This window comes from Armigeres subalbatus, unplaced genomic scaffold (genome assembly GCF_024139115.2).
Source record: "Armigeres subalbatus isolate Guangzhou_Male unplaced genomic scaffold, GZ_Asu_2 Contig857, whole genome shotgun sequence".
Lineage (NCBI taxonomy): Eukaryota > Metazoa > Arthropoda > Insecta > Diptera > Culicidae > Armigeres > Armigeres subalbatus.
The window spans coordinates 487,443-501,479 of record NW_026943653.1 but is presented as its reverse complement, the minus strand read 5'-3'; the positions used below and the strand labels follow the sequence as shown (position 1 = coordinate 501,479).

Genomic DNA, 14,037 nt, shown 5'->3' with positions numbered 1-14,037 from the left:
AGCACCTGAAATTTTCATAAATTTTTAGGGTGACAATATCAGGTCGAAAATGTGATAAAATCGTGTCGAAAACGAGAGAAAATCGAGGGTAGACAAAATCGCGAAGTGACAAAACCGGGTCGATACTGTAAAACATGATGAAACTTTTATGCCCAGGGAAGTCGAGAAAATTTCCAACTTAAAAACCCGCCACCCTCAGCATGATCTTGCTTTGTAGTCGCGAATCTTACCGCACGGGAAAGGGGGCCCCCGCAGAAAGCATCACAACAACCTTCATGAGATGATCAATAAGTAGAATAACAAACACTTTCAAAAGATCGTGTTCTAGTAGGATAAGTATCAAGTGTTGACCAATCCGTAGGAACTTTAGGAGGACATCCAGTGATCACTTAAGTCATGTATATAAATCACGAGAGGGCCTTCACCGGCGATTCAAGTCCATAACTGAGGGTCACGACAAAAATGTCTTACACAGATTGCGATAATAGATTTTTTGTAAAACCATGCTCCTATGATTCGAGATTCGTTAGTTTGCAGCTTTTAGGAATATTATGGGCATTATTTATAAAGGAGTGGCCGCTCAGGTCCATAAGAATGGGTAACGATAATTTTCTATAACTCAGAGAATGTTAATGAAAAGCTTTGGAAAAGCCTTCTATGGTGAGTTGCATGGAATGAACATTTCTACGGATTTTCCGGATCTTAGAAAGGACCTCTGGTGGCCACTCAAGTACATTTAAATGTGTCACCATGTTCTTTTGTTACTCAGAGTAGCTTTGTAAAAATTGCACTCTTCCATGATGAGTCACCCAGGGCCTTCAAAAAGGGTCATCATAATCATGTATTACTCAGTGTTCGGTGATTCAGCTATTCTATGGTGAGTTTTATGAATTGACCACTTTTACGGATGTTCCGGATCTTCTGGAGGAACTCCAGTGGCCACTCAGGTCCATCACAATGGGTCACCATAATCATTTGTTACTCGTAGTTCGATAATAAAAAGCTTTGAAAAAAAATCGCGCTCTTCTATGATAAGTTTCATAAATTGACCATTTTTACGAACGTTCCGGATCTTCTGGAGGGCCTCCGGTGGCCACCCAGGTCCACCAAAATAGGTCCCCACAATAATTTGTTACTCAAGGTACTATAAGGAAAAGCTTTGGAAAAAACCGCACTCTTCTATGATGTGTTTCATAAATTGACCATTTTTACGGACGTTCCGGATCTTCTGGAGGACCTTCGGTGACCACACAGGTCCATCAAAATGGGTCACCACAATCATTTGTTATTCAAAGTACAATAATGAAAAGCTTTTAAAAAAAACGCGCACTTCTAGGATAAGTTCCATGAATTGACCATTTTTACGGATGTTCCGGATCTTCTGGAGGAACTCCGGTGGCCACTCAGGTCCATCACAATGGGTCACCACAATCATTTGTTACTCGTAGTTCGATAATGAAAAGCTTTGGAAAAAAACGCGCTCTTCTATGATAAGTTTCATGAAATGACCATTTTTACGGACGTTCCGGATCTTCCGGAGGACCTCCGGTGGCCACCCAGGTCCACCAAAATAGGTCACCACAATCATTTGTTATTCAAAGTACGATAATGCAAACCTTTGTGAAAAAACGCGCACTTCTATGATAAGTTTCATAAATTGACCATTTTTACGGACGTTCCGGATCTTCCGGAGGACCTCCGGTGGCCACCCAGGTCCACCAAAATGGGTGACTATAATCATTTGTTACTCGTAGTTCGATAATGAAAAGCTTTGGAAAAAACCGCGCTCTTCTAGGATGAGTTCAATGAATTGACCACTTCTACGGATGTTCCGGGTCTTCCCGGAGGGACACCGGACCGTGAAATAATCAGGAATTGTATCGATCCATGGAAATGGACAATGGCTACATTCTATTGGGATTATTGCTACGCAAATTTATGAGCATTTCCAAAATCACCCTTCGAAAGGCAAGAGATCACGCCAAAAATTGGCCTAAGAATCTATGTTCCTTCAAAATCGATTCCTGGGAACCAGAATGGCCAAATTGCAAAAATCTGTCCGTAACGACATCCGCGGATTCCATACCTTCAATTTGGTTCCAAAAGATTGAGAATCGGTTCGAAAATAAATTTTTGGGAGCGAATTCAATTTGGGGTCATTTTTGACCCGCTAATGCACAATGTGTCACTTTTTTTGTTGTGGCGTTCCTAGAGGTCGCTGAAAGCTGGTTATCACCCCAAAATTTTCATTTCCAAAAGTTAGGAAAAGTCAGAAAATTTCAACGTCCTATCTCATTTGATTACAAAGCTACAACGTTTTTAAATCATCTCTGGGCCAAAATAGACCCCAATGCACTAGGAAGGTTAAGGAATTTCGGAAACACGGATCAATCGTTCTTCACAAACGGTACATCGCGCTCGAGAGCCAGTTCAAGAAGCTGGTCAAAGTGAAGAAACGTGGATATTGGCGCACTTTTGTTGAAGGTTTATCGCGCGAGACCTCAATGAATCTGTGGACCGTCGGGAGAAGAATACGCAACGCGTCGTCCGTAAACGAAGATCGTGAAAGCTCGTCGCGGTGGATACTCGATTTTGCAAAGAAAGTTTGTCCAGCTTCGGTACCGGTGAAGCAAGTGTCACGTGATGCTTTTGCTGACAGGGATGATATGGATCGGCCTTTTTCGATGATTGAATTCTCGCCTCCTTTCAGGTAACAATTCTGCTCCAGGGATGGATAGAATAAGGTTCAATTTACTCAAAAACTTCCTAGACGTCGCGAAGAGGCGCCTATTGAGCTTGTTCAACTAGTTACTGGAGTGCAACATTGTTCCGGATGATTAGGCAAGTGAGGGTGATAGCCATCCAAAAGCCTGGAAAGTCCATGTCAGATTGTAATTCGTATCGCCCCATCGCGATGTTGTCCTGTCTTCGGAAGCTGTTGGAGAAGATGATTCTCTTCCGGCTAGATGAATGTATTGAATCGAATGATTTGTTGTCAGATACACAATTTGGTTTCCGCAGAGATAAGGGAACGAACGACTGTCTTGCGTTGCTTTCTTCAGAAATTCAGCTTAACTTCGCTAAAAAAGAGTAAATGGGCTCAGTGTTAAGGGGGCTTTTGATTCAGTTTGCGTCGATGTCTTATCCGACAAACTCCACGAGTGTGGACTTTCACCAATTTTGAACAACTATTTGTACAATTTGTGGTCAGAGAAACGTATGAGTTTTCCTCATGGTGACTCGGCAACTTCACGAATTAGGTACATGGGTCACCCTCAGTGCTCATGTTTAAGCCCCCTTCTTTACAATTTTTACGTCAGAGACATTGATGAATGTCTCATGCCAAATTGCTCGCTAAGACAGCTTGCAGATGATTGTGTTGTATCTGTTTCGGGACCAACGGCAGTTGATCTGCTAAGATACCATACCCTGAACAATTTGTCTACTTGGGCTTTAAAGCTGGGTATCGCATTCTCTCCGGAGAAAACTGAGATGGTTGTCTTTTCAAAAAACATAAGCGGGCATAATTCCCGCTCCAACTGATGGGTAATCACACATAGAATGTCTTCTAAATACCTCGGGGTCTGGTTCGACTCGAAATGTACCATTGGGAAGCACATTCTGTATCTGACACAAAAATGCCAGAAAAGAATCAACTTCATGCGAACGATAACGGGAACTTGGTGGGGAGCGCATCCCGAATATCTTATCACATTGTACCGAACAACCATTCTGTCGGTTCTCGAATACGGTAGTTTCTGCTTCCAGTACGCGGCTAAAACACAGATGCTGAAGCTTCAACGGATTCAGTACCGCTGTCTCCGTATCGCGTTGGGTTGTATGAATTCGACTCATACGATGAGTCTGGAAGTACTTGTGGGAGTACTGCCTCTGACAGATCGTTTTGCGGAATTATCGATCCGGTTCCTCATCCGCTGCGAGGTTCTGAATCCATTGGTCATTGACAACTTCGAGAAGCTGCTCGAACAAAACCCCTCAATCTCGATTCATGAGTATTTACCACTGGTATATGGCGCTGGAGATAAGCCCATCTTCGGTTGACACCAATCGTGCTAATTTCTTAGACTCTTACAGTTCCTCTGTTACTTTTGATCTGTCCTTGAAGCAGGAGGTTCATGGAATACCAGACTTTCTTCGTGCGGAGGTCATACCTCCATTATTTGCAAGCAAATACGGGCATGCCAACGACGACGGGTCAAAAATGGATGACTCCACTGGTTTCGGTGTTTTCATATCGCCTACTTTAAGCTCAAAGAGCCTTGTTCCGTGTATACCTTGGAGGCTGTTCGGTCCATGAAACCGGTTAAGCACTCAGCGTTTCTTCTGAATGGGATACGGAAAGCTTTGAGTGCCTTATCACAACGGTCTTACACAATCACCATGGCTTGGGTGCCTTCTCATTGCTCGATCCCGGAAAATGAGAAAGCGGACTCTTTGGCTAAGGTGGGCGCTATGGAAGGTGATATTTAGCTAGCTGCTGTACATTATTCACTTGAACATATTGCATCCCTACCTCATGACCACTTCTTTATCTTCACCGTTAGTCTAAGTACCCTGGAGGCTGTTCGGTCAATGAAACCTGTAAAGCACTCAGCGTATCTTCTAACCGGGATACGAAAAGCTTTGAGTGTTTTATCAAAACGGTCATTCACAATCACCATGGCTTGGGTCTCTTCTCATTGATCGATCCCGGGAAATGAGAAAGCAGACTCTTTGGCTAAGGTGAGCGCCGTGGAAGGTGATATTTACGATCGGCAAATCACCTTCGATGAATTTTTCTTATTAGTTCATCAGGAAACCTTGATCAGCTGGCAGCAGAAATGGACAAATGGGGAGCTGGGTAGATGGCTGTATTCAATTCGTCCGCAGACGTCGAACCGTCCATGTTACAAAAAATTGAATATAGGACGAGGCTTCATTCGAACCATGTGTCGTCTAATGTCCAATCACTACACATTAAATGCACATCTTTTCAGAGTGGGGCTCTCGGAAAGCAATCTCTGTGTTTGCGGCGAGGATTATCAGGACATTGATCATGTCGTGTGGACGTGCGAGGAGAATCGCGGCCCCAGATCTGCATTAACTGAACATCTCCGGGTCCGAGGAAAACAACCAATGCCTATTAGAGAAGTGTTGGCGGGCCTTGATCTCGAATACATGTCCCTCGTCCACCAATTTGTGAAAGTTGCTGATGTAAGATTGGGATCTTAGTCTACCCACCCCCTTGTCTGTAGTACCCCACATCAACCATGTGAACATCAGCATCGTAATTACTTAAGCACCCTAAATTCCCTTCCTTTCCTACTATATTATTGTATTCCCTAACCTCGACCAAACCGCGAGTCTTTCGGTTCCCCAAAACTAACATTATGTTTAAGATTTAAGAAGTGAATTGTTAAACTTGATTTCGGTTCCGTAACGCTTCACGGCCTCGAAAATAAACGAAAGATTAAAAAAAGGAATAAGGAAGAAAAAATAAGAAAAAAAGAAATAAGGAAAAAACAAGGATGGAAAAGGAAGAAGAAAGGAAAAAGAATGAAAATGAAAAAGGAAGAAGAAAGAAAAATAAAGGAGGAATGAAAAAAAGACAAAGGAACGAATAAAGAAGAAGATGGAAAAAGAAGAACAAATAAGGAAAAAAGAAAGAAATAGGAAGAAAGAATAAAGGAGAAAAAAAGAAAAAAAGGAGGAGCGGTGAAGAAAGAAAGAAGAAGTACAAAAAGAAAAAGCAGGAGATAAACAAGAAAAAGGGAAAAAAGAAAAAGTGAAAAGGAAAAATGAAGAAGGAGAAAGGAGAAAAAAGGAATAAGGAAAAAGAAAAAAGAATAAGGGAGATTTTATTTATTGTTTTATTATATAGTAAAATAGAGAAGGAAGAAGAAAAAAAGCAGAAAGAAGACGGACAAAAGATAAAAGAAGAGAAGGAAGAAGAAAGAAGCAAGAAAGAAAATAGAAAAAGATTAAGTACAAAAGAAGAAGGGAGAAGGAAAACGGGAAAAGAAAAAAGGAAGTAAAAGGAGGAAGAAGGAAAAAGAAGAAAAAGGAAGGGAGAATAAAAAATTAATCTTATCTTGACGAGAATCAATAATCAAATACAATAACCAAGAACAATGAATAAAGCCTTGTTCCTTTCTATGCTGCCAATTCCAATTCCACATAAAAGGAGTCACAAGAAGAGTTCGTTGGTGCCCCTTTTGACATCAAATGAGAATTTTGTTTCTCACAATTTTCCTGCATTCTGTTATTTCAGCCTTATGTAAGATTTTTATTTTTTCAGCCTTTCGTGCTCAGCCTTATGTAATTCAGACTGTGGTAGTCCCTTTTATGAGCTTTCAAAGTTTTTCTATTACCGTGATGTGCCCTAATTTCGCGCGCGCGCCATAACTTCGCCCATTATAAAATAATTTATTTTTTTCAATTTTTAGGTGCCAGTCAAAATTGAAAAATCTGGAGGATTACAAAATATTATTGTTGTTGAATGTTTTTCACGAAAAAAAATTGAAAAACAAACTTGGTTTAGTACACCAAATAAAATTATTTCAATTTGGTCCTTTCATCGACCGCCATATTTGCTTGTGCTTAGCACAGTAAGACGCGCGGCTGCAAAGTAAGACCATGCTGAGGGTGGCTGGGTTCGATTCCCGGTGCCGGTCTAGGCAATTTTCGGATTGGAAATTGTCTCGATTTCCCTGGGCATAAAAGTATCATCGTGCTAGCCTCATGATATACGAATGCAAAAATGGTAACTTGGCTTAGAAACCTCGCAGTTAATAACTGTGGAAGTGCTTAATGAACACTTAGCTGCGAGGCGGCTCTATCACAGTGCGGGATGTAATGCCAATAAGAAGAAGAAGAAGCACAGCGACGAATAACATGACCCAAGTAAACAAATGATTTTACTGTACAAAACTGGCTACTTTTTGAAAATATTTGTATCCATTATGCTCTGTTGGATATGTTTATTCGTCATTACTATTGAAAAGTGTGAAATTTTATGTATTTTGTGTTTATTTAGACTTTCGCTTTGTGCGCGAAATTAGGTATATGAGAGTAATTATGGTGCCTAATTTCGTTTATTGTTGTTGCGTAGTTTCATTTGCAACATTCTAATGAAACAAAAGCAATATAATGCACAGGACAGTTTTACACTGAATAGAACCCAAAGAGTTCATTCCCATACTTTTTATTTAATTTATCTAAATTAAATAAAATTAAATTAAATTATTTAGCTTTTTATCTAATTTTCAGGCGGCACCGACATCGACAATGTTGGCTTGAAAAATCTTATAGATCAGTGCCTGCAATAGCTATCAAATCCGATGTGTAAAATTATGCTAAAATGTGCGATGTGTAAAATGATGCTAAACTTAAGATAAAACTACAGGAGCTTTTTCGATAATGTATATAATACCTGAACCTGGAATTCTTCTACTACGTGATGCAGTAGCAAATGTTTTTTAATGACCGTTTCAACTTTGTCAGATCTTAAGTGCGCGAAATTAGGGTACTTCACGGTACAAAATTTTTATTACAAAAAATCAAATATACTTTCCTTTCATGAATCGTTCATAGTGATAAGAGTCAACTGAACTGTATGGAATTACAAAAATGCTGATATTATGCTCCAAAATTTTTAATTAGTTTGAGGTTTCACTACTGGTAGGGGTTCCAACATAAAACAGAACCAACCAAACATTTTCGAATGGAAAAAGTGAACGATCTCATAAACAAACAAACTCTCCCATTCCAGCAGAAAACTTTGTTTCGTTACTCACGTTTTTGTGCCTTCGGAGGACCCATCACGAAAGTATTCTTCTGCAGAGACTCGATGGAAAATGCTGGAACTGGTCGCTGCTGAGGGGCACTCCTGACTAGCCTTGTCGCCGAATATGGGCGAGCTTCGATCGCGAATGTCGCCGAAGAAGATTTCGTTGCCATCGTCGTTTGTCGTTTCCTGGGTAGGTCTTCCCAATGTCTGTCAACTCTTCAACTGTTCCTTTCCACCTGGTGCGTTTCTTCAGGTAATTAAACTTTTTGCTCCCCCAAATTGAGCCACGAGGCACCGCGACTTATTTACCGAATTAATTTGATTCTTATCACTTTCACTTCTTCCATTGAATTTACTTTAAGGAAAATCGAGAATAGAGAATTCCTATCCACACAGCCGATAACTTCGGTGGAACTCGAGAGCGAAGCAGTCCACGCCCGCTTCCGATAGCTTCCAAATTGCGACAACATAAATTGTGGCAGTGGTTCGCGGAAAATTCTTTTACATTGAACTGTTGTTTTTTCGCCAACATCACTCGGTCAAACCTTGTAAAACAATTTCAGTTTTGTTTTCATGTACGCCATGGAAACAGCAGGAAACCTCATAACTGGGACTCGGTCGCTCAGAAACTCGAGCAGGCGTTCGAGCTGCCTTGTGCTCCACTGCCATTAGAATTATGGATAGGGTGGGATATTGCATGCAAGCGATCCACCCTACGGTGGCAAAGCTCAAATCAAAGCGAATTATTTATCGAATGGACAAGTGTTGCGGCACTTTCAGTTGAGTATCTGTCTGGTCGGGCCTCTTTAGTTGTAGCGTGATAGACACACAAACGAGGGCAACCTTGGGCGGAAGGCCACGTGTCAAGTATCATTAAGTGAAAGGTGGATGATTATTGGAGTCATTAAATGGAAAATCAATAAATTAAAAAAGCCAGTCTAGGTGTAAACAATTGTTTCGAATTTCTTCGTATATAAACTGAACATGTGTATATCAACTGTCTAAGACGAGTTTAGTACTTTCCATTTAATTCCACTATGTTTTTATGGGGGGATGTCTATATCGTTCAGGATATCCCATATCTCAGCTAAAAGATCAGATGCAAAAAAGGCCTTGGTGGTGACTATGTTCGTATCAAATTTTGGTTCAGTCTGGGGAATTTTCTCAAGAAAATCAAATAAATGGAAAACTGGCATGAGGGACGTACTTTATGTATTTTTCATATTTACAAACGTATAATTCATGCCATTATGTCAAGGGATAAAATTCTCTTCGGTAGTATTGAAAGGATGGTTTTAACATTTCCGACACAATCGTCTTGGTCGTACCTTCCTTCCTGGTTGTTTCCGGTTTAGGCATCGCTGAAACAAATGTATGTAAAAAACAATATTATCAGGATATCCTAATCGAGGTCGATGTAGAACGACAGAATATAAAGGCTAATTTTCCTGCTGTTTGAGTCATCTTACCCGGTTAGTTTTCAAATGACAGAAAAATAGCCATTTTCTTCAATGATACAAAATGAAAGAGAAAGATGATTTATTATATCGTTCTTTTGACATACAGATCATGGAAATTTTTGGTAGAAACATGTTGAGAATCAGAGAGTGTTGATTTTAAAATATTGAGAATTCGCCTTAGGTAACACATCTTTCCCCACTCTTCCCTATAGTTTGTCTAAGCTAGCGGTAAATATTAGCTGATTGAAAATAAATATATCTAACTTCAGGTAGAAGAACCTATAGATGAGCGAAAACATGATAATGTTTATTTTCTTGACCGTGTACCAGGCGCATATGACATCACCCCCTTAGGGGCTGAACACTTATTAAGTAAGCATTTTTTCTGGGTTTTTCGAACCCACCCCCCTTCCCCCCCTGGAACATTTTTTTCATACAAATGATTTTTTAATTATATGGTGCGTAAGATATTGACCGACCCCCCTCCGCCATAAGTGCTTACGTAATTTGTGTACGGCCCCTTAATATTTCCATTGAAATCGTGACGTCATGCTCATTTGGAGACACAGTTTGTTTCTAGACAGAGAATTTATGTTCGCTTCTATACTAACAACTATTCATGTCATGTCTGAAAATCGATTTATGCAATTGCACAACATGTGAGAGACTTAGTTTGAAAAATGTATAAGAGGGTAACCACTTCCTCCGGTTGGGTTTGATCCCACGACCCCACTTCGCTAGACAGGTGTTTACCCTACTAAGCTACGAAGGACCTAGTCGTCCTCCACAGTTCACTGATGAAACCAAATTCCCAACACCAGGCACATAGCCGAATTCTCGCAATGTATGCAATTGTGCAATTTCAGAGTAATTAATTTCCACTCGGGTGGCTTATACCCGGAATATAGGCAATTAACTTTGATTGTACTATACACGCCGTGTTTTTTAAAGTTAATAATCAAAATAACACTGCGCAGCAACTAGTTTGATTCTCGGAATCTTGCTATAATTGGGTCCTAAAATGAAGAATCGATATTCGATTTTCTTTCAGGGAACGACGAAGGTAATCATTCTAAACGTGTCAGTTTTTCTTTAGACTCAAAAATCGAAAAGAACATTGTTTAATTTGAAATTGAAAAATAAATGAAAAATGCTTCCTCGACATTTTTGGTCTTGTTTGACGTACGGATTCAAACGCAGTAGCAAAACACCGCAGGGCACTTGACTCAACCTTTGACAGTTAATATATGGGGCTGACGTTTTGGGCTGATGGTTCATTTGTTCTGAAATGTTGCACAGCCCAAAATTTGCCTTAAAATGTCTTAAACACAAAAATCTAGATTGCTTTGAGAATAGGTCGTATGTGCAAAAGAGAGGCTCTCTTTGTTCACGCTCTCTTTCGCTTGTACATAAGCTAGTTTTGCATATTTTGCCACATTTTCACTTCAGAACGCTAGACAAAGCTATAATCTTTAGATATCTGCCAAGAAATCTGAAGTAAACTTTATTATAGATCTGTAATAATCGAAAGAGAATGGAGGCAAAGAGAGACTCTCTTTTGCACATACGACCTATTCTCAAAGCACTCTAGAAATATTATTTTTACTGGTTTAGAATTTTACCAGAATTTTTATAACAACGGTACAAATATTCTTGACCGATGCACTATCGTTTGCAACCATAAACGAGGTAGGGCTTTAAGACCCAATTGATGGTAGACGTGCGTAGTCAATAATACTAGATTCTTTTTATTCTTGGGTTCAATCGATTGTTCTACTACATATATCAACTAGGGGGTTCGTTCACTAATTACGTAAGCATTTTTTCTTGGTTCTTCAAACCCACCCCCCATTGTAAGATTTTTCCCACACAAATTATTTTTGGTGTATATGAAGAGTAAGAAAATAACAGAATGACAGGATCACTATTATAACATCCAATTGGGACATACCAAAATCGTTTATAATACGCATGAGCCTTCCTTACCCTAGCAGTTAGATGTGCGGCAAAAAAGCAAGACCATGCTGAGAGTGGCTGGCACGGCAACTGCTGGGTAAAGCGTACCATTGGTACTTCGCGTACCTGAAGGAATAAAATAGATCCCATTTCGCGATCCTTAGCCTCTTACCCAGCAGCTCCTATCCCTACCTCCTCGTGGTGCTGGCCGGGATACGAACAGCCTTAGGGAAGATCGGATAACCAACCCCGGTGGGAACTATGGCCGTATGCTGACAGGGAAGAGGGTGTTTGCTCCTCTCCGGAGGTGCAAATCTTACTGAGCGTCTGTTCTCCATGTCAGGATCGGCTCACAACGGCTCATAACTCTAAGTGAAACTGTGCACCATGGTCCACCGGGAATAAAGAGGGATGGTCCTCCGGAAATTTAGGGGGTTTGGTGTCAGGCCCTGCAAGCCAGCTTTAAAAAAATATACGCAACGAACAATCAACAAGTACTTTCCAAGGACCGGAACCATCGGCGAAGACCACTGCGACGAAAAGGGACTAGCGATTGGAAACTCGGTTCATGGAACTGCAAATCTCTCAACTTCATCGGGAGCACACGCATACTCGCCGATGTGCTCAAGGACCGTGGATTCGGCATCGTAGCGCTGCAGGAGGTTTGTTGGAAGGGATCAATGGTGCGAACGTTTAGAGGTAATCATACCATCTACCAGAGCTGCGGCAACACACACGAGCTGGCAACAGCTTTCATAGTGATGGGCGATATGCAAAGGCGCGTGATCGGGTGGTGGCCGATCAATGAAAGAATGTGCAGGTTGAGGATCGAAGGCCGGTTCTTCAACTTCAGCATAATCAACGTCCATAGCCCACACTCCGGAAGCACTGATGATGATAAGGACGCATTCTACGCGCAGCTGGAACGTGAGTACGACAGCTGCCCAAGCCAAGACGTCAAAATCATCATAGGAGATTTGAACGCTCAGGTTGGCCAAGAGGAGGAGTTTAGACCGACTATTGGAAAGTTCAGCGCTCACCGGCTGACGAACGAAAACGGCCTACGACTAATTGATTTCGCCGCCTCCAAGAATATGGCCATTCACAGCCCTACTTCCAAAACAGCCTCCCGTATCGGTACACCTGGAGATCACCACTGCAGACAGAATCACAAATCGACCACAAATCTACCACACATCTATCTGGTGATGGTTAAACTGCACCCAAAACTAGCCGTCATACACAATGTTCGGTGTCAACGACCGCCGCGGCGAGCATGGGACGCCTTTGAGGAAGGAGAGATGCGGCCTCGAACCGCGTATTGTGGCGTCAAATTGTTGATTCAGTGTTATCTGTTCAGTTTTGATAAACTAAATAAATGAAATGCTGAGAGTGGCTGGGTTAGATTCCCGGTTCGACCAAGGAGGGTTTTAGATAGTCTCGACTTCTCTGGGCAAAAACAAATTATCTTATTAGGCACATGATATACGAATGCAAAAAGTGGCAACTTTGCTTTGAAAGCTCGCAGTTTATGAATGCGAAAGTGTTTGGCTGCGAGGCGATAAACTGACAGTAATACCAACAAAGAAGAACAACAGGTACTCATGATCTTGATATCTACGGGCATGTACGGAAATAATGGGTTGCTATATTTATTGAACTCCAGAGTGATTTACAAAATCTGTGGGAATATTTTCCTCATCACGTAGGTATACTTTATCCTCTCCTCTTACATTTTTGAGAAAAATCAAGAACATAATAGTGGCTGCGAAGCATTATTGTGTAATTTTTGTCTGGTGGCAATGTGGCTTGTTCACAAATTACATAATTTTGTAGTGTAGGGGTAGGGATGTGGTCAGTTCAAGCGTTCTTAATTTTCTATGGCTCTACATTCCACCTGGAACTTGGCCTGCTTTTCAACTTAGTATTCTATTAGCATTCCCAAAATTATTAATTGAAAGCTATCTATGCCCGCTAATGCATGAGTATGTATGTATCTTGTGTGGCAAGTACAACGGATACACTATGCCCAGGGAGTCGAGAATGATTCCCACCTAAAAACATCCTGGACCGGACCGAGAATCGAACTCGTCATCTCCGGATTGGCAATCCTACGCCTTTGCACGCAAGGCTAATTGGAGACCCCTCAGTTCAAGCATTACAATTCAAAAAATAAATTTAAATAATAATACAAATGATGCAAGTACCCGCAATCAGTCCCTACCGAAGCGACCGTGTGTCGTTCGGAGCGCATTTATTCTGTTTTTTCTTCATTGGCATTACATCCAGCATCGCAGCTGTTCATTAAGCACTTCCACAGTTTATTAACTGTAAGTCAATACCATTTTTGCATTTGTATTATCATGAGGCTCACACGATGATACTTTTATGCCAGGTTCGGAACACTAATTACAGGGTGGACAGTGAATTGTGAATTTCAAATTCCCGGTTATTTCCCGGTTTTCTCCCGGTATTATGAAAAATTTCCCGATGCAAACAAAATATATAAATATTAGAAAAAAAAACCAAAAACCCACGAATTTATAAATATTAAAAATAGAAAGGAATTTCCAAATAAACAATTATACTGCAACTATCAAATTAAATGTAGAAGAGTGATTTTTGCTGGCTAAATTATACTATTTTTTTAGCTTTATTAGGTTGATTTTTTCATTCAAGTAGGTATGACCTCATGACAAATTATTTAGATATTGCGATTCTGCAGAAAAAATATCGTGGTCAGATTTTTCATGCAAAATGTTTTTCAATCATTTGCAAGAAAAAAAATTCTCAACAAAAAGGCTTTTAAAACTAACAAATAAGCACTTTATT

General features: G+C 40.6%; 2 protein-coding genes across 3 annotated transcripts in view; both read right to left on the bottom strand.

Annotated features, from left to right (window-relative positions):
- Positions 1-8,369, bottom strand: part of LOC134204729 (parkin coregulated gene protein homolog) — a 34,250-nt gene extending 25,881 nt beyond the window's left edge. For both annotated transcript variants that reach the window (XM_062679521.1, XM_062679522.1), the window contains exon 1: positions 7,797-8,369. In XM_062679521.1, coding sequence (XP_062535505.1) covers positions 7,797-7,959 — 163 coding nt within the window. In that variant the 5' untranslated portion in view covers positions 7,960-8,369. The remainder of the gene's footprint in view (positions 1-7,796) is intronic.
- A 615-nt stretch (positions 8,370-8,984) lies between these two features.
- The window catches only part of LOC134204726 (CTTNBP2 N-terminal-like protein), a 43,749-nt gene continuing 38,696 nt past the window's right edge, over positions 8,985-14,037 (bottom strand). Inside the window, exon 7 of the mRNA XM_062679513.1 lies at positions 8,985-9,150. Coding sequence (XP_062535497.1) covers positions 9,085-9,150 — 66 coding nt within the window. The 3' untranslated portion in view covers positions 8,985-9,084. The remainder of the gene's footprint in view (positions 9,151-14,037) is intronic.